Source organism: Ciona intestinalis, chromosome 1, assembly GCF_000224145.3.
Source record: "Ciona intestinalis chromosome 1, KH, whole genome shotgun sequence".
Taxonomy (NCBI): domain Eukaryota; kingdom Metazoa; phylum Chordata; class Ascidiacea; order Phlebobranchia; family Cionidae; genus Ciona; species Ciona intestinalis.
Genome location: NC_020166.2, coordinates 4,151,374 through 4,171,841, shown reverse-complemented (window position 1 = coordinate 4,171,841; position 20,468 = coordinate 4,151,374). Strand labels below are relative to the sequence as shown.

Genomic DNA, 20,468 nt, shown 5'->3' with positions numbered 1-20,468 from the left:
GCAAAATTAAACAACTCAATGAGACTTACGAACTTCCCCGTGACGCTCATAGTAAAAAGTCAAACACGTTGAAATACACGTGGACAGTTCTCTTCATTCACGCATGTCAACTCATTGTTTTACCAACACATATTGCGTCACAGTATGACGTCACACACATTCAATAGCGCCTAAATCAGCAATACGTCATTACCACCGTCGAAATCAAACTGTTGATTTCCTGTGTCGAGCATTATAACACCATGTTTGTCAATGGATCAACCGAACTAAATAAAAAAATGAAAATTCCGATTTATATTTCTGTGCTATAGAATTAAAGTAAGCCCCACGGCCAAGATTTCAACATACAATGAAACGTCAAACAGGTTTCACGATGAATACAAAGTCACAGTATTATAATGACAAATGCGCAAATACTATACATCAATAAAACATACTAAAAATATAATTCTGGGTCAAATAAATTTGGGAACGAACTTGTAAACCTCGCTTTAATGTATGACATGTACACACCACTCGGACAACCGCTTCTACCTACAATCCTACATTATTCTTTAGCGCCACGTTGCGGTGAATAGTTATTAAAACATTAAAGAGTATCTGTTTCAAAGTAAGCATAAATTTTAATATAAAGCAAAAATAAGCTATAGACATGCAATAGTAATGATACAAATAATAATAGTGTTTGTCCTTAACACTTAAAACTACACCATATCCGGCGCCGTGGCAAATTGGTTAGCGCCCCTGCCTATAACCCGGAGGTGATGCTGGGTTTAAGGCTCGTCGCTGCTACCATTGTGGGCGTATGTATCCTTAGGCAAGAGAGTTAACATCCAATTGCTCCAACCCAGTGGTCACTGATGAGTTGTCCAAAGTATCATCCATACATAAAGAAATGGCAACTCGTAAGCTGGCACAAGGTGTATGAAACAGAACCCCCGTGGTATAACGACTGTCGTTTTCAGGCCCCACGTTTCCGACATAAAGCAAGTTACATTCATGTCTGGTAAAAGTAAAAATGCGTGTTCTGGATTATTTAGGGAAGAAACGGACAATGTCACTGCAATTTGTAAATCGAATCAAGCATATAACATGAATGCATTAAAACCTCAGAACAACTTAAACATTAAGACTGGACGACCAAAACGTAGTAAGCCAACAAACACTGTTTGTGTCTGCAGAGTCTCGAATGAATAAAATGTTCATTTGGAACAACAGTTACTCAGCAGCAGCTAACGCCCTCCAACAAATATCAAATGAGACACTATTGCGTTATACTTAAAACTTCGTTACATCCCACAAACTCGCAGTTTTGCTGATGTAATAAGTCATGCCATCATTAAGTTAGTGGTAGCATAGATACCTAAACATATGTTTAGGTATCTATGGTGGTAGAGAAGCGAACGCAAGAGATCTATAAGCGAGTATTTATACAAGTTACTGTCATATATTTAACTAAGGGAACAACAGAAATGTCCAAGCAACCACTTGTTTATTGTATATGAATTTATTGCCAGTATTATACGATACTACGTAGAGGATACATATTAATTTACGGAAATTAACGTCACAAGTATCATGTATCGTATTAATTTCCTGCAATATTAAGTAATGTTATTTGAATAAGCAAGCTACTGAGAAACATTAATTTAAGTTATCGAATGCAACATGTACTTGAAACCTTTGCAGGTGGAACCTCTGAAATTATACCGGGTATGTATTCTGTATAATTCTCCGGTAAACGGAACACTTATTGTGTTTAAATAACGTTGTATGGTGAGCTAATGTGCAAATTAGTTATGGTATGCGCAAATTATTTAGAAAGAGAACCATTTTTTAATTTGTATTGTTGCAGTACAAAGGTGTCAATACGTCTTTCTACAATTATATTTTGAGCCCTTTCCATACACGACTTGTTGAGGTATGTTTAAAATTGTTTTGATGCTATTATTTGGTATATAATATACTTATCCGCAACTAATTTGGTTTATACAGTGCTTACCCCTTTGGCTTGCCCCCAATTTAATATCAACATTGAGCTTCGCGTTTTCGATGGCGGGGTTTTCAATAGTTGCTTACTACGATCCAGATTTTTCTCTTGATAAAGAAACCCACGTGGCACCGGTACCTCAATGGGTGTGGCTCGCTGTTGCATTTTGCGTGTTCACCTACTATACCCTTGGTAAGATATGAATGTGAATGAATGATTGTAACTTACTTTACCTCTGGATTATAGGCAGGCGCGCTAACCACTTTGCCACGGCGCCGGAATTGTGACTTCTTCATATAACTCCTTATATGTGTATATAGGGTCTTAAAACATTAGGTTCTTAAAAATAGGAAGCTGGCCTCAATATTTAAAAAGACAATAAGAGCAGAGTAACATAATTAAATGTTTTATTCGTAATAGATGGGTGCGATGGTATACAAGCTCGCAGGACAGGTACGTCGTCACCGCTGGGGGAGCTGTTTGACCATGGTTTCGATGCTTGGAACGGATTGCTTCATGTTTCCACTGTAATTGCTTTATTCGGCATGCATGAAGTACAACGTAAGTTGTACGGTGGTCCATGACCTACACGATATATTTGAGTAGGCCCTGGATGTCCATAAGGATGGTTAAGCTAACACGAGTATGATGTGATATACTTTTGCACATATGCACATATAGGGGGACTAAAATAATTGCACACACGCATGAAAAATGAACGCTTTTATCCCGCGATGCTCAATTTTATTTGCACAGTTATACGCCAGCAAATGGAACGAGAAAATAAAATGAAAAGGTGTTCCATCTTCCCCCACTCTACTATACGCCACTACCGCAAGTGTATAATATCTTGTTTATATAGTTTTTATCCTAACAGCTTTCTACGCATATCTCATACTGGTTGTGTTTTCATTTACCTTCTTCCTAATATACTGGGAAAAATACGTCACAGGGGTTGTTAATCTACCGTTGGGAATGGATTCTGGATTGCTGGTGAGTTAATGGCTGACTATTATATCTACTAAAACCAAAGTAATTTAATATTTTAGGTAACTAGAAACTTTAGAGTTGGATTTGATAAACTAATTCTTAACTTACATTGTCCGGGTATATATTGTCTCTATATGCAAACCTTTGCTTATTAGAAGTTTAATTTTCGACTATATAAACATAAATGACAAGTTCTCAGCTTTAGATGTAGCGACCACGATTTTCATTCAATTATTGATATTTTTAACTGTAAAAAGCGCGAATACTAACGACAAACGTTTTCTCGCGGTGAATCCTGTCTTTTTGACGTTTATTTCTCTTTTTTGAAAATCTTCGCTATACTGTAACTGAAGAGACAAAAATAGGTGGATATTTTTATGGCACTACAAAATAACTATGTATATTTTTCTATTTTAGGCGTTGATTCTAATGTACTTGTTGGCAGGATTCTTCGGACCATTCGCCCTTCAGGAAAACATTCTGGGTTATTTCTCAATTAAAGATTTTTTAAGACTGTTAATTAAATGTAAATATATATGAGCAGTTTTTGTAATCGCGGATAACAAAATATCTTAGTTTACAAAATATTATAACTTACAGTTATACCGTTCACCTCATTCTTCGGCAGTTGCTACACTATTTATTGGTAAAGTATATCAAGTATTTGTCTGGTCTCGACAGGGAAATAATATAACCGAGTCCTTTATATTTTGTTACAGCTGTTCTAAGCGTGGGTGTAAAATTTCAAAAATGAAAATGTTTGTTCCGCTGATATCTCCGATTGTCGCGTTCATTTTTTTAACGGCGTGGGCGTACTTTTCTCCATCAAATATATTACAACTTCATCCTCGGTGGTTCTTTCTGCTGACTAGCGTCGTCGCGTGCGATATTAGTGTAATTATGGGGTAAGTGTTAGAAATTGAATTTACTACATTTTTCTGTTTTCAACAGATTGATTTAATTGTCAACCAAATGGTCGACTCTACATGTCCACCAATCAAGATGACAGTCGTCGCTTGCTCTCTAGCATCAATATTTGCGCTACTTCCCCACGAAATGAACATGGAAATCGTCACTTTAAAATTCATTACATCTGTTCTTGTTTTAGCTCACCTTCATTTTGTTTGTTCGGTGGTAAGATTGTTTTAGCTATATAGTAGGGTGGGCAATGTGGGCCTACTTTATAAATATCTTTTACGGTTCCCCATTTGATGATAAAAAACAATCGTCAGCGCCTGTAGTGTGAAGCCGCCTTAGGGAGCCCGTCTTCCCCCGCTCTCTTATATAGTACAGTGGGGGAAGATGGGACACTTAAGCACATATTGCCAAATTCAAAAAAGCATTCAAAATGAGCACTTTACTATTTCGCATTTTTTACCTGTTCAAAATATACTGTTTCTATTTTACATATTTTTTTAATATTTAAAATCAGTAATCGGCTTTGACGCGCGTTTTATAAAGTCGTGATAATACTGTCGAATAATTCTGTAACTTTATTGACAAAATGTCCCATCTTCCCCCACCCTACTATATAGTTTTAAATAAACCACAAACATTTTTATTTTAAACTTAGGTAAACAATCCAAAACTTTAATGGTTTCTTCTTTGCGGGGGAAACAAATGTCCGATGTTCTTGGCATCAGTATATTTCGAATACCATTTAATGTTCGGCTTCAAACCTAATATAGCTTTATTTTGGCTTCAGCGCCACCAGATTACTCAGTGAACAATTGTTGGCTTAATCTAGTAAACGGAACTAGAATACAGTTTACATTTTAATAACACGGGTGTTTTGTTTCATAGCACCTCATGCCAGCTCAAGAATTACTATACGAATTTTGTGTGTGATTGTTTGTTTTTGAATTTTTTATGTTTTTTTTAGGTCGAATTATTTATTGACCGCATCTAAAACTAAGCATTAACGATATTTAGATCAAAATAAAAAATTAGGCCACAGAGTTAGTGAAAAAAAACTAAGCGCAAGTTTTATCTAAAGAGTAGATTCCCAGAGTTGAACTATATTTCACGGCGTCGTATCACCCATGGATGGGATATGCTGACTTGCTTGGAAACTGGAAGATACCAGATAGCTCGATGCTCCAACCAGCACTGTAGACGTGCTGGGCGATTCGGGAAAGACGCTTCTGGTGGTATGCAGAATGTATATTTAAGTTTCTGCTTGATCATTCGTCAAATTTAATCATACTTTCTGCATTCCATCCTTTATGGTAATTGATTCAAACCACCAAGTATTAATTCGTAAAACGAATAGTCATTTAAATAAACAAATCATATCCACAGAATTACGAACGTGGTAAGTCTTGAGCATGCACCATAGGTATACGTGAAACTATCCTACATATGGTGCGCAATTCCCGTTTTAGAACGCCAGAGTACGCCATGGATTGTCACTTTATACACACTATGGTCAGTCAGTCAGGATAGCCTAAAACAACAGATCAAAGCCATGGAAACTGTACGTTTTTATGACTTTGCAACAGACTAAACCCGAGTTTTTCGCCACTATGTGGTGTTGACCAGTATTCTGGTAAAGGTAAACGAATAGGAAAGGGGTTCCAATAACACTTTGAATGCATCCTTAACTCGCACCGTGATGAGCGCGACAACACATGGGTCGCACAAGCCCAAGATTAACAATTTGTGATGGTCCCTAATGGGTTGACTAAATTATCAGCCATACATTAAACAAATAGTTGCCCACAAAGTTACATACAACACCCCGTGATCAAACTACGGTCGTTGCTTGCATTTACACACTTAAGAAAAATGATCTCAAACCATATTGTAAACATTTATGTTTTTTTTAAATAAGTTGAGTTGTAACATTAATTGAAAAACACATTAACATAGAAAAACTGTTTATATAATTATTCCTAATTATAATAACCGAATATAAAACAGGACAGTATAGGATAGGTTATAGAACATATGAAATCATTACCCTCAACTTACATAAGTATATTCAGTGGTGCAAGAAAACGTGCACAAACGTTTGAAATGGTACAATACCACACGAACAGGAAGTTTAAAGTACCTTCTTAAAACGGAATGTAACTTTTTGAAGCCAGCAGCACAATTGAACTAAAACAGTGCGAAACATGCAACACAACACCTTGAACATTTACATTCGATAAACCGAGACTTTGTTAAAGGGGCATACCAACGAAAAATCAAAATTTGTGTATTGATAGATATGCTCAAATGTGATCTAAAGGTACCAATGAAGTTTCAAAATATGAAACAGCTTTTGAAAAAATAAGTTTCAAAACCGCAAATTCAACCGCTGGAGTAAAAAAATAATTGGCCGTGGCGCAATGCATGGGATTTCCCATTAGAAATAATTTCACTTAACTTGTGATCATTTCTAGTTTCTGAAATAATGGAGAAAATTTAAATTTTATATCTGTTTTGGTATAATGAATGCTTCTTCTTTAAGCATATATAAAAAATATTGTAAAACATAAACTTTATTATGTTTTAATTTTCGATTGAACATGGCTACATAATATGCTGACTCAGCACTTTTTTCATATTAGTTAACTTTTAACGCTTTTTTTATATTAAAATGTTCAATATGTCTCACTGCTCACTGGTACCTACTGTACCATTTTCTTTATTAAAAGTCAGTTGTTCATGTTAAATATTTGACCAATTGCTGAGTCAGCATAATCTGGTATGTAGTTAGGTTCAATCGAAAAATTAAAACATAATAAAGTTTGCATTTTTCTATATATTCACAAAGAAGAAGCATTAATTATACCAAATCCGAAATAAAATTATTTTTGAGGTATTTTAGAAAATAGAAACGATCAAAATTGAGTGATTTTTTTCTTATGGGAAATTCCATGCATTGTCAAAACAGCCGATTTTTTTACTCAAGCGGGTTTTTTTCACCAATTTTTTTAAAAGCTGTATTATTTTAGGAAACTTTGATGGTACCTTTAGGTCACATTTGGGCATCTCTATCCATATACAAATTTTCATTTTTCGTTGGTATGACCCTTTAAGTAATGTAAGTGAGTTACAGTAGATCAATGCGTTATTTTTCTGTCAATATTAAAATAAGGAAAGAACTAAAATAGTAAAATATTTGACCAAGTTTTAATTTGTATATAATAAACAGCTTCTGGTGAATGTCAATGTGAAGTGACACTTTGTAATAAAGAAAAACTCTTCCAGGGTTTTCGTATACCAGCTCATATTGAAACATCAATAACCTGAGAAATGTCAAACCCCAGCATGAACTGCATCATTTGCAGTCACACTGGGTGCTGCATGTCAATCCGAATCTTGTTTTATTGAAAAAACTTTGATTCCGAAATGAGCAGCGAGCTTGTTAACCTGAAATCAATATCTTGATCAATATCCATCTGCTGAATTAGCATATACTACATGATCACTAATCAAAGTTCACAGGAAATGTGAGTATTCATCAAACAAATTATTTACAGGTCATTACTAAAAATAGTTTTCAAGTGTTTGTTTTAACTACTAGTTAAGTAGATTCAAAATATTGTGCAATGCAATGCTTAGAAATATAAACACATTAATTTTTAACTTGCAACCACTGGAATAAATAGCAATGCTTCGTTAATGTTAACCAATTGATACTCACCACAGTTATAGCATAATGTATGTGAGCCACTGTGAGTCCAATAGCAAGGGTCAATAATATGTAATTCTCAATAACAGGATTGTGGAAATATAAAGTAACAGCGAATCCAGCCCCGATGAAAAACACAAATTTGTTGAAAACTTGGCATCGAGTATTTGACATTTGTGACACAATTAATCGGCACTGTGACGAATTAATCATGTCAGTCAAGTGAATATAACTAAGCTAATATTTGTCAATGTACATTCCAAAGTACAAAACTGTTATATAGTACAATGGGGAAGATGGGACACATTTTAATTCTATTTTCTCGTTAAACTTGCTAGTAAACCGAGAATGTTAAAAAAATATATAACCGTATCCTCCAGATTCCCACAGACCGTTGTTAATTGTTTAAAACACAATCAGGTTACTTGGATATTAAGTGCCAAAGATGTCTAGTCTTCTCCCGCCCTACTATATACATTTTATAATTTACTTTAGTTTACATTAAATGCAAGGAGTATGAAATACTGCTTTATGTTCGTAACAAACTATTTTTTTAATTCAATATACTCACAAGAATATTAGAAAATAGAACACTAATTATCAACATGAAAATCCTTGGATTTGTGCTCAACACGTTTGATGGCGAAATATAGATCCATGTTGTGAGGATTGTGAAGCTCAACAGTGGTGAGAGAAGTGGTAATGAACCTTCATAAAATGTCAGGTTTTTGCCAGTTCCATTTTTATTGGCTCTGTAATTTGAAATATTGATAAATAGTGTAGCATACTGCATGCATGAATGTTCAGTATACAGTTTTTATCTATAAAACCTACATTTTTTAATTTTGTTGTTCTATCAGAAATTATTATTAATTCAAACCATCTGGTTTTATTGTTGTAAGCCTAAGTATAATGAGGAAAGTTCAGAAATAATTGTAATATCTTGGAAAAAATACTTTTGTATATAAACTTCACTTTATTAAAGTTTAAATTTTTTTTCAATTCATATTGTGTTTCGATTGTCACAATTTAAATATTTAAGGTAGGAAAAAAGTTTTGCATTCACACAATCCATCTATGATATAGACATACAGGAATATATAAAAAAAACAATTTTGATCGCACAGGCAGAATAATAAGAATTTCACATATACTGATGGTGGTACTGTGTTCATATATATACAATATTAGGAATAATTACTTCAAAAAAATTAAAACTTACATGTATATGTTGTACAGACACATAGGCACAGCAAAACCAAATGTTGCAACTGAAACAACAGAACAAACATGTTAGGAGAATGTTAGCAATTTGGCATTTTGACATTCATTTAAAGTGGTATTTACCATATAACACTACTTTAAACAAAATAGTGACTTCATAACCAAGCAAGGTTCCTCTCCATACACCAACCCCACTCACAGCTGTTATAAAGTAAACAATGGCCATCAACTGAAATTAATAAGGGATAATGTGGATGAGGTGTGACTAGGAAGTGTCGAATTAGTGAGGTAATTTGTTATTAAATAATTAGTAATGTATAAACACAAATTTAATTTAATGTTTTTAGCATCAAACTATAATTATATACACAACACACTAACATAAATTAAATTAACTTAAAGTTTCATTTGGCAAAACTATTTTCTTTTATGATTGTTTTTTAAATTAACTGATTTATAAAACGTCCAGATGATTAAACTAACTTGAAACAGCATTTTTTACTTTCGACATTTACTTTTTTAAGCAAAGTTTTACAACACATTAACCTGAACACGACAATACACTGTGCATAACCTGGTAAAATACAGTTACACTTCTATCTTACCACTTGGCTGAGATCATAGGCCCATGGCAAAAATAAAATTCCAGTGTTATATTTTTCCCAGTGTGAGAGAAGGAATGTCATCAAAGTCATGCATTGTACAGAATACATCAATGAAACTAAACAAAAATGTTAAACAAGCATAGAAACCAGTAAACCATAGTAGATTTCTTTAATTAAGAATTTTGACCGTTGTAGACAAATACAGATTATTGTACATGGCTAGAAGAGCAAAATCGAAATAATAATATTAATAAAGTATTATTACTTTTGTGTTTTATTTTTTTAATAAGTTTTTTTTATAATAAATAAAATTGAAAGTGTATTTATTGAATGGCTGTGGGTTGGATTTGTGGTTTAACTCTTTGACCAGCAGATTCTATTCCCAGTTTTTTTTTTGACAGGTCTCACCTAACCAAGCTTAGGCGTCAGAATAAAATTATGTGTTCACTAATTCTAAAACTAAATGCAATATTTTTTTAAATATGTATCAGGAAATTAGGAATACCTGGTGCAAGGTCTCGTCCAAACACTGACAAAATGTTGAGTGTAAAAAGAGAGACACACCATGAATCGATCCCATGATCAAACAGTTCACCAAGTGGAGATGAAGTTCCAGTTCTTCGCGCTTGTTTTCCATCACATCCATCTTTACACAATTGGGAGAAAAAGTTTTGATTTATATTCTTGTCAATCTGTCACTATTACTGTGTTTGTGTAGTGGTAGTGTATAAATTTGAATTGAAAGCAAAAAGCTCAAAAATTCGTTTACATTGTATTAGTAACTATGCTTACCAACCATAATACCATACGGGGTACGAATTAGCAGCAAAAAAATGTTGCCAAACTTTTATGTCAGAAATGTTTACATTTTCTCGGTATAGTTCATGCTGCACATTGAGGAAGGTCTTATTTACGTATCGGTTTACATGACAATAAATGAGCAATAAACCTCACTGACTACTTGTGTTTACGCACTAATAGCTTTACTGTAATCTAGAAGTAATTTAAATGTTTGCAGGGTTTTCTAAAAAAAATCTAACATTCATTGATTGTTACGCTATACTACAGATTTACATATTGGTTGTTTGCGCCATAATAGAAATTAATTAAGACGTTAATTGTATACGAAACAATATGAATTGCCTTGCCGGCTATTTCTGTCACAATACCGATTTAGGAATTCATGATCTGGATATAAAACATACCAACTTTATATATAGTTCAATAGTTACATTATGATTTTGCTCATGAATGTATGTATACTTAAATCCCAGTTTTTAAAAGCATAGCCTATATTGGATATGGTCACATTATTAATATGCCATGCAAAAACAATGGCCAAAACTTATTTCAAACATAGTATTGATTAAACAGAATTAAATTATTATACTATTTCTTTCGAGGAAATAATTGTTTGAGACATTATCATTTAGGAAAACATTGTTACAAGAGTAACTGTCACTACAAACATGTGTACCGGTGTATTTGAACAAGGAGTAAAATGCCATCGTTCAGCCACTAATTCAACCTCTGTTTAAGCATATAGGCTATTTGATATATTTTAAAATTAGAAGATGACTTACAAAAGGAATTTCAATTCTAGGAAACAAAATTTAAACACTGACACAAATGGAGAGGTGGGATTTTTTTTCACCTTTTCAATCCTAAGCCACACTTATCTTATTGAAAATTGAACTAAACTAAATATTACCTAAAGTATGTGAGAAGAATTGAGCAAACAAACTGAACCACCACACCCATGTAGGAATGGGAGGATAAGCAATGTCTGCTGTGCTGGCATAGTATGTTGGATCGAAGTACCACAGCAAAATGTATTGTAAAATTAGCAACACAAAACCTCCAAATGTCATTACATTCGGAGCCAACCAACGAGGGAAAAGCTGCAATAAATTAATTATTATTACATTGAATTAAGCAGGACGTCTTAAAAGGTTTAGGCACAAGGGAATTAGAGAACAAAACATGATATATCATAGTCATAATTTATATATTATGTATATATTTGAAATAAACAAAATGCCCAAACAATAGGATTACTCGCATAAGACAACTTTTTTTTAAGCGAAATAATACTATATATATATCCAGCATGTTAAACCTTAACTGCTTCGTTCCAGAATGGGTGCATCACATAGTTGGAAAGCGGGGAAGTGTCTTTGCAACTATACTGTTAAGAAACAGAGTTTTCATTAACTTTTTGGGTAAAGAAGTCGCATCATTAAACAGCAAATAAACAGAACCATAATCTATAAAAAAAATTGACGGAAAAACAAAACTGCTTAAAAATTAAATTTAACAAAATTAAATGAATGGAGCACTGGAGAAGCATTCTCTGATACATTACAGCATAGGCTGGTTTTATGTGCTGATAATTTGAACAACCCATTAAGGAGTCTAGTGGCCACTGGGTTGAAGCAATTGCCGTTTAGTGTCTTGCCCAAGGACACATATGCCTACAATGGTGACGAGCCTTGAACCCATTACTTCTCTGGCATCGTGCCTTGAACCCATTACTTCTGGATCTGGCTTATACTCTTTTGCATGGAAACTTTTGTGCGCGTAATACTTGCATATTTACTTGCAAAAACTAAGTGAACATGCATAACGTCATAAGCGCGTCATCTGGTGTAGAAGGTTGGTTGTTACTCGCATTATGCAAGTAAAGAAAAGTATCGTGGAAGTACAGTTTCACTTTAAGCCTAATCTTTATCAGGTATTATTTTTACAGCTTTTAGATGGTAATAACAACGCAAGCTATCAGAAATTATGTTATACACTAGGTTTAACAACGTTGCGGTAAAGTAAGCTAACTTAATTTTGATACGCGCATTAACCAATGACCATGCAAAATTAGGCTGTTAGCGAATTATCAAATGACGAGTTAATGCGGATTGCTATTCTCATGAATTTTTTACCATGCAAAAAAGGGTATTACATGCAGGCGCGCTAACCAACTGTTCAACTATGCTACGGGGCCGCAAATAAATCTCGAATGTATATAATTACAGTAACAAAAACGTAAGTACGTAACACTTTACCTTATATGTGTCAAAGCCACTCAGCTCTTGTTCGGTGATATACATGTTTAAAGCCAACCCTTTATAGAATACTTTTGCTTCAAGTACAAATTTAAAAACAAACTACGCGCGCACAGTTATATAATAACCACAAGGAAAGCAAGCAGCGTTAGCAACCAAGGCGGTTCTAATGTAAAGTATACAAAGCAGAGTTTTTTGAGACCATTTTCAACAATATCTTATTGAGCCCTTTAGTGACAATATATATTTCACTTTGTCGGAAAGTTGTTTTTGCCTTTTTTTAAATTTATTTCCATCCTAATTTTGACATATTATGTCCTATAGTGCTGTGGGGGAAGATGAGACATCTTTAGCACATAATATCCAAGTATCCTGATCAAGTTTTAAACAATTAACAACGGTATATTGCAGTCGAGGAAAACGGTTTCATAATTCTTTTAGTGTACCTTGTTTACTACTAAATGGGACAAGAAAATAGAATAAAAAGATGTCTCTAGAATGAAAAAAAATAGAATGAAAAGATGTCCGTTACTACCCGTCTTTTCGCTTTTTACAAACTCTCTTGTTCTTCGTTATCGTGACCGAAGAGACGAAATTTTCATTCATTCATTCATTCACTCATTCTCATCTTCCCCCACCCTACTGTATAAACTTTTTAGTTGCCGATATATTAAGGTTAATAAGTATAGGCCTAAATAAATAAATGAATGTAAATCCATCTTTGTGACTTTTGAACTTGTGTGTGTGACTGACAACTTGGACAGAGCATACGTTCAGTGGCAGATCGTTGAATTGGTACCGGGCGCTATTGCACATGCAATGCAACGCTGCGCACCTTGGGATGTTTGCGAACATGAAGTGGGCGTTGGATATTAACTGAGAGATTAGGTCACTGGCTATAAACTAGGCAATTGCGCTCTTTATATACTACCTATAGGGTGGGGAGGATGGGACACCGTTTGCGATTAAAATTTTATTATCTGGATCGTGTTTTGAACTATTACCAACGATCTACGCGGGTGTCGTGGGAATACGGTTTTATAATTCTTTGAATTTTCTTCGTTCACTATTAATATACATGGGACGAGAAAATAGAATGAAAATGTGTCCCACCTTCCCCCACCCTACTACATCTTTTTTGGGTGGCCAATACCAATGTTTTTATTCTTTAATGTATAAGTGAAACAATTTTTCCGAAAAATAATTAATAGTATGTTTGGTTTTTACTGCATAACGGGGAGCTACAGCTGCTGGTTAGTTACAGCTTATGAAGAGATGATTTGTCAAATCTAATTGAATCCCAGGATAATGACTTTAACCAGATTGAATAGAATATGTACAGTACATAACAACACATGATACTCCAGACAATAAGTTTTCGCACATTTTTAAAACAGAATTCATAGGCGTTCAGTAAATATAATTTTATGCTGCTGTTTCATATTAACGGAAAAATCCAGTATACCGTACCATTAACAGAAATATTCTAAACAACATGATAATTGCTTTTGTATGCACAGTGCATTGTTGTGCTTGGTCGCACAGTGTTTGAGGAAAGCAGGTCCTCACAAGCTCGATATTCCAAATTGGTTGCTGCTCTTGCCATAAGTCGGTCCACTACAAACGGTACCGACTTTGGAGGCGGTGCCTTATTTGGTGGTATTTTTTCAATGACACGAGACTGCTTTAATACAAAACAAATAATGGAAACACTTGTTGCGATAGTTCCAATTCCTAAACAAGTGACTCCTAATAATAAGTATTCCAATCGCGGCTTCGTATTTGTGGAATTAACGACCATGCAAACAACTCCACCAAAAACAACTGCAAGGAATATCAACGCACTACATATTGCAGGTCGTAGTTGATAGTTATTGGGTGGAGAAGGCGAGATCTGCAATAACAATTGTCAAAATACAGTTATACATTCATTATAGAAACTAAAACAACTATAATATACAGTTATATATTTATTATAGAAACTGAAACAACTTATTGTAACATAACTTATAAAGAGAACTTACCGTGTTCATTCCGGAAACTCTTCTGCTGTATACTGGTTCTTTGTTTTTTTCTGGTCTATTTGCTTTAAAAATAACATGGGTCGTGTAGACTCGACAATCGTCCAAGTGAGTCAACTGGTTATCCTGGCAATCAGCTGTTAGCTTTGCAATCATTTTTGGAAAGTGGCTTATACCTGCGTTGGATTAAGTAAAGGGTCACTTCTTTACAGTCTAATTAGCTGGAAGGTCTATAGATTTGAAGATGTTGTCTCGCTGCCTATATGTTTGACGAACGGATCCATCAACTGAAACCTCCAAAATTCATGTAATGCATTAAAGAACAAATGAGGAATATGTAAATCGATCAGATACCTAATACGTCGTAATCGTGATTGCAACTGGATACTCAAGCATCGATCTTGTGCTAGAAACGGCGGTACAGTTCGAATTTTATTTCTCCATTAAGTAAATGTGTAGTTGGGCTTAGCATGCGTATTAAATATGTGTTTTGGATATTGGTACACAGTACACTGGTTTTACAATTTAGTATAGTAGGTTAAGGGAAGATGGGAAAGGTCCTTTTTTAAATCTTCATTCGCCCCCATTAAATGATAAACAAAAAATGTTACAGTAATGTTCGACAGTATATATTCTCACGGTCCAACAAAACGCGACTAAGGCGGTTAGTGTTGTAAGTATTGAAATTCGACGTTGAAGGAATACCATTTTTTCAATGGCTAAAAAAGCATAGTGACATCAGGCTTATTTAGAATGCTCGTTGAACTGCGGAAATTTTGTGGTTTGCAAGTTTGAATCACCAATCCAACAACACGTAGTGGCGTAGTCAAATAATGTATAACGTTTTAAAATTGAATACAGTAAGGTTGGGGTAGACGGGGGACCTTTAGCACATAACATCCATATATCCTGATCGTGTTTTAAACAATTAACACCGGTCTACGGAAGTCGTGGTTTTATAATTCTTTGAATGTTTTGTTTACTACCAAAAAGGACGAAAAAAAATAAATAAGCTACCTTATTTGACCCCACCCTACTATATGAAACAATTTGACTTCCCACGTCACCTCAGAAGTCGGCAAAGCCGTTTAAAAAAACAGTAGCGGCTTAATCATTCATCAATGGACCCTTTATCGACAAACCTTAACCCCTAATATAGGTTCGAAACCTATACCGATTAATCTCTTCTTTACTCTTTTTGTATATGCCAGCAAAACCAAAATAATGAATTAAACCCGCATTTTAACATATATATTAAATTACCGAAGTGAAAATTACCGCAAACAGAATAGTATTTCTAGGTTAATTTCTGTTTTATTATGCAATATATAACAATGGACTTCCAGTGCAAAACATACTGATTTTATAATAGACAGTTTGTTTGGAAACATTGATTGACCTGCAAACAACATATAATGCGTAGGCCTTTATAGTTAATATTATAATAAAAATGCATTTGTTAGATATGTTGAACACTGCCGTAACAATAATATTGTTTTGTGGGGTAAGATGGGACATCTTTAGCACATATGTTATCCAAATATCCTGATCGTGTTTTAAACTATTAACAACGTACCATATAAGACGTGAGGAATTCTTATACAGGTTATAATTCTTTGAATGCTCTTTGTTTACTAACAAATGGGACGAGAAAATAGAATGAAAAAGTGACTATCTTTCCGACTCTACTATTTGATCAGCCTAAGAACTTTCAGTATTCGCCCAGGTTGCCATTCCTTTGCCGAATCTCCCAGCACGGCGATCTATATACGAAAGAGCATTAACGTCAAAGACACATACATGGAAAATGACCAAAAATTCTAGGTTGTCGATACAGAATGAAGGCTACTTACATCACTTTTACTTTTCGAATCCAAATGACTTTAGCTCGCAACCCTACGAAGAGAACGCCTGAAAAAGAAATTATTCGTTATTTTGCAACAGACTGACTGCAATATCTTCCAAATATAAAAAGAGCATTTGATTCGTATATTTTGTTCAATCGTTCATTATACAAATTAAAGTTTATACAATAGAAGTTAGTAAACATTTCTTTCAAATTTAATAAAGAAAATAGAAATTACCACGTTGAGCTTCGAAAATCTGAATTCATGCGAAGATTCAACATTGGTGTTTTCAAGTAAAGAATGTAGTTCACGAATGTAATCTACGGCACTAACTACAATGTCAACACTGGATGTACATTTGTTGCGACAGGACGGAATGATGTTACTTAATTGTTGATACAGCTTCCTTTGGAATAAAAATACATTTAATCATTTTTTTAAATGTGTATTATAATACAATATAGACTTACTGAAGTGCAAAAGAATACAAAAACATAAACAGTTACTTACATAAGTTCTTCTTTTTCCGATGTTTTGTTTTCGTGCAGATTCTGTGATTTTTTTCGTAATTTCTCAACAGGTCTTTGATGTGGTGAAAAGCGACACGACGTAACGTGTGACGGCTTGGGTCCTTTAACCATTTTGTAGATTCGCAACTTACTGAACTGATAGTACCGGCTTGCATGCAATAAAAAGTGATGAGACTAATTGCTGCAACTACTATTTATCGCTGGTAAAGTACACGACTCCTTTTTTTCTTTTTTCTTTCTCTCATCATCCTGTTAAAGACTTTTACTGTTTCATTTGCGTTTTTGAAAGGCTTGAAACATTTTTTGTTTACACAAATTTGATTAAACAAAATGAAGAAAAAGTGTTTAAACAAAGTTTTTAGTGTTACAACCTCGTCAAAATGCCATGATCACATAAACCTTAAATCAACTTCTAATGATCTATGTAAATATACGCATGCAGTTGTCATTGTTGTTTAGAAATCAAGAAATTTTAAAATTTTACCTAAAAATGTTTGGTAAGGGTACATACGTGTTTTAGAATCTAGAGAATATCCGTGTTTTTTTGTCGCAAACATTTTAATGTTTCTTCCGTTCAATTAGGCAGTACTTGTAGGAAGTTAAAGAGATTGTATCTAATAAGCGGGTGATGATGTTACATAATGAGATAAAATCACTTTCGGAACTTTGTTTCTACGAAGAGATGATTTTACGTGACCAACCCCATCCACGTACTTCCGTATTTAATAAGTTCACCCGTTGAGTGCAGTCTAGACACAGCGACGCCCATCAATTGCAACCACTGGGATTAGAAAAGTTTTCGCTGTGTGTGTTTGTATATCACGGCGTCACCAATCTCCGATCCGATTATTTGCAAAAATCTTTACAACACGAAAGGGTAAACAACGTCGAACAAAATGACTACCAAAAAACAAGTCAATACAAGCATTTATGCAGAAAATGTAGTGCAAAATCTATTATTAAACAAACAACTGCAGTTCAGGTTATAAAAATGTTGTTTATACGAGCGCGTACCGCCAACGGTTTCAATTATGTGTTGTACGCGTATATTGCGATTCTCGCTTGCAATAAAATGCGTCGGGTTTTGAATTGCCCTATCACAGGTCATAACTTAACCAAACAAAACAATTCATTATAAAACTACCGACGCTGCATTGTCTCGTCACCACGCGAGCTATCAAAATGTAATTTAACGAGTTTTGGGTCACAGAGATGACCTCTATTTTAGCTCGTTGGCCTGAAATTCATAGAAAACGGACTATCCAGTGGTCGTGATCCCATTAAATTGCAAACGATCAGGGGCTCAAAAACGAAGTTATTAAGTTCTCTGGACACGGCAGTGACCTTGCATCAACTCGTAACGTAATAACCTTACGCAGTCTCTTGTGCCGAGGGGGCAGTAGAACTACCGCACGGGCGTCATAAATGTGTCATAATTTTGTGATTTATTACGGCTAAACGATAAATAGAATGTTTGTTTACGTGATGGTAGTTTTCAGCCGCATTGTTACTATGTAATCAAATATAGTAGAGTGAGGAAAATGAGACATCTTTTCTCTATTCTCTCGTCCCATTTGGTAGGACATTTACATAATTATATAACCGTATACTTTCAACTACCATAGAGCGTGGTTAACTGTTTAAACCACGATCAGAATATTTGGGTGTTATGGGCTTAAGGTGTTCCATCTTTCCCCACCCTACTATAATTCTTTTTTTATATTTACACAGTTAGCTTAAAACAAGGTATATTTTGTTGTTGTTTTTTACGTGAAACGGTTTCTATAACGCAGTTGCTTTAATAGTACCATTCTGAGACTTTGTATAATCACAATTTAATTAAGGGATTTTCAGGATTGCGGTCAACTCAGAACGTAACTCTATATGCAACACAGTGTGTCAGCATTGTTCGGTTTCGTTTATGATAAGTTAGAGGTCTAGAGGAATTAACCGCAGTGAGAACATTTAGAGCGGACTTCCTGCGGTTAATTAAACGAGAGATTAATCGCATTATACTTGCAAAGTAGATTGTCATTTTCTAATCCTGTTCATATAAATAAGAAAAGTAATAAACTCTAAAAAAGATGCATTCTGTAGTTGAAAGTTAATCCACATTGTCTAAATAAGTTTATCGCCCATGGCATCGGATAATTAATATATAGTTGCTAAAGGGGGGAAGATGGGACACCTTTTCATTCTATTTTCTCGTCCCATTTAGTAGTAAACAAAAAGCATTTAAAGAATCACAAAACCGTATCCTCACGACCCCATAAACGGTTGTTAATTGTTGAAAACCTTATCAGAATATCTGGATATTATGTGCGGAAGTAGTCCCATCTTTCCCCTCCCTACTATATTCTTCTATTAATATCTTCATATCTAACCCTTTTACGCATTTTTTAATTTAGTTTCACAAATTATATTATAGTGGGTGACATGCAGACACAAGCAACATTTTAAGATACATTTTTATTACCAAAACATTTTAGAAATTAGAAACGTTCAACTTTCAGTGACACTTTTTCTAATATGAAAATTTCATATGTATTGTCGCACCCAGAGTCCGTATATAAACATGTTTATATACGGATTCTGATCTTAAGAGAGTACTATGGTCGCACCAACGCTTATAGATACACCTATAAGCGTTGGTCGCAATGCCGATTTTTTACTGGAGCGGATATAATATATGATATAATATAACCACAAACAATTGTTGTACCGCAACAATTGTTCTATGCTATAGTGTTGGTGCAGATAGTGCTGGATGCGTTTGAATTTTTATATTAACTCAAACACCAACTAATTTTAACGTTACATTATCACACGCGTATAACTGGCGCTCCCCGCCAGACTGACGCGCTCTTGGGCACAAACGATTTCTATGGCAGCAAATACTATGTTGATGGTTGCCATTAGAAACACCAAAGCTGTTTTTCAAGATTCTTTTTCGTATGCTCTTGTTTCCGTTTGTTTATTAGGTTTGTTGTGTGAAATATTAAATTTTTTCTCAATTGTTTTGGATAATTATAATCCTGATGTGCGATAAACGTTTTAGCAGAATATCAACTTGTATATGATGCGTATATAGTTGGTTCGTTTCTCTCTTCATTAAAATGGTAGATAGCAATGATTCTGCGGTTACGGCGATAGAAATTGATCGCAACGCACAGGCTGATGAAACAGGAATACAGTTTTTAAAAAATATCGACCCGGAAGAACTTAGGCTTTGCTTTTTCCGAGATCAGCTTGTTACAGTTTCAGAGGATGGTTCAGCGGTCGGGGAATTCACAGCTAGCGTCGAAAGAGTGACTGAAGCAGGAAAAAAGCTCGTGTTAATTCACGCAAGCAGTCATGGAAAAGTCGATGGAACGCCAATGGGCACGACCATTACAACGTATCTACAACCGGAAAGTTTGGAGGTATTGCGACAGGAGCACATCGAATTTGTAAAGCTTCCAGGGCACGAGCTTGAGAAGAAAACAGAAATGAAACGCGACATGGAGAATGGAGATCTGGTCATTAAAAGGAAGGTCACTAAAGGAAACGAGATTCGAAAATCCAAACATCGGTTCAGC

The 20,468-nt window shown here is 34.6% G+C and overlaps 5 protein-coding genes across 5 annotated transcripts in view; 2 read left to right on the top strand and 3 right to left on the bottom strand.

The window, feature by feature from the left end:
• Nucleotides 1-1,602: 1,602 nt before the first annotated feature.
• On the top strand, nt 1,603-5,180 carry LOC104266840 (ethanolaminephosphotransferase 1-like). Its single transcript, XM_026836510.1, has 10 exons — nt 1,603-1,713; nt 1,856-1,921; nt 1,996-2,182; nt 2,411-2,551; nt 2,868-2,983; nt 3,398-3,506; nt 3,581-3,626; nt 3,700-3,874; nt 3,932-4,114; nt 4,977-5,180. The coding sequence occupies exons 1-10, from the start codon at nt 1,669-1,671 to the stop codon at nt 5,178-5,180; spliced, it is 1,272 nt and encodes a 423-aa protein (XP_026692311.1). The 5' UTR covers nt 1,603-1,668.
• Nucleotides 5,181-6,982: 1,802 nt separating this feature from the next.
• On the bottom strand, nt 6,983-12,636 carry LOC100181257 (ethanolaminephosphotransferase 1). Its single transcript, XM_002125938.5, has 10 exons — nt 12,493-12,636; nt 11,553-11,621; nt 11,145-11,334; nt 9,939-10,079; nt 9,434-9,549; nt 8,952-9,057; nt 8,827-8,875; nt 8,176-8,356; nt 7,617-7,799; nt 6,983-7,342 (listed from the first exon to the last, which is right to left on the bottom strand). Exons 1-10 carry the CDS (start codon nt 12,535-12,537, stop codon nt 7,280-7,282), a joined length of 1,143 nt encoding a protein of 380 aa, XP_002125974.2. The 5' UTR covers nt 12,538-12,636; the 3' UTR covers nt 6,983-7,279.
• A 1,265-nt stretch (nt 12,637-13,901) lies between these two features.
• On the bottom strand, nt 13,902-14,634 carry LOC100178897. Its single transcript, XM_002125976.3, has 2 exons — nt 14,517-14,634; nt 13,902-14,386 (listed from the first exon to the last, which is right to left on the bottom strand). Exons 1-2 carry the CDS (start codon nt 14,523-14,525, stop codon nt 13,979-13,981), a joined length of 417 nt encoding a protein of 138 aa, XP_002126012.2. The 5' UTR covers nt 14,526-14,634; the 3' UTR covers nt 13,902-13,978.
• Nucleotides 14,635-15,805: 1,171 nt separating this feature from the next.
• On the bottom strand, nt 15,806-17,059 carry LOC100176581. The gene is made up of 4 exons (XM_002131449.5): nt 16,871-17,059; nt 16,598-16,766; nt 16,367-16,424; nt 15,806-16,276 (listed from the first exon to the last, which is right to left on the bottom strand). The coding sequence occupies exons 1-3, from the start codon at nt 16,999-17,001 to the stop codon at nt 16,410-16,412; spliced, it is 315 nt and encodes a 104-aa protein (XP_002131485.1). The 5' UTR covers nt 17,002-17,059; the 3' UTR covers nt 15,806-16,276; nt 16,367-16,409.
• A 2,835-nt stretch (nt 17,060-19,894) lies between these two features.
• The window catches only part of LOC100177369 (ciliogenesis-associated TTC17-interacting protein-like), a 2,955-nt gene continuing 2,381 nt past the window's right edge, over nt 19,895-20,468 (top strand). The window contains exon 1 of the mRNA XM_018812418.2: nt 19,895-20,457. Coding sequence (XP_018667963.1) covers nt 20,007-20,457 — 451 coding nt within the window. The 5' untranslated portion in view covers nt 19,895-20,006. The remainder of the gene's footprint in view (nt 20,458-20,468) is intronic.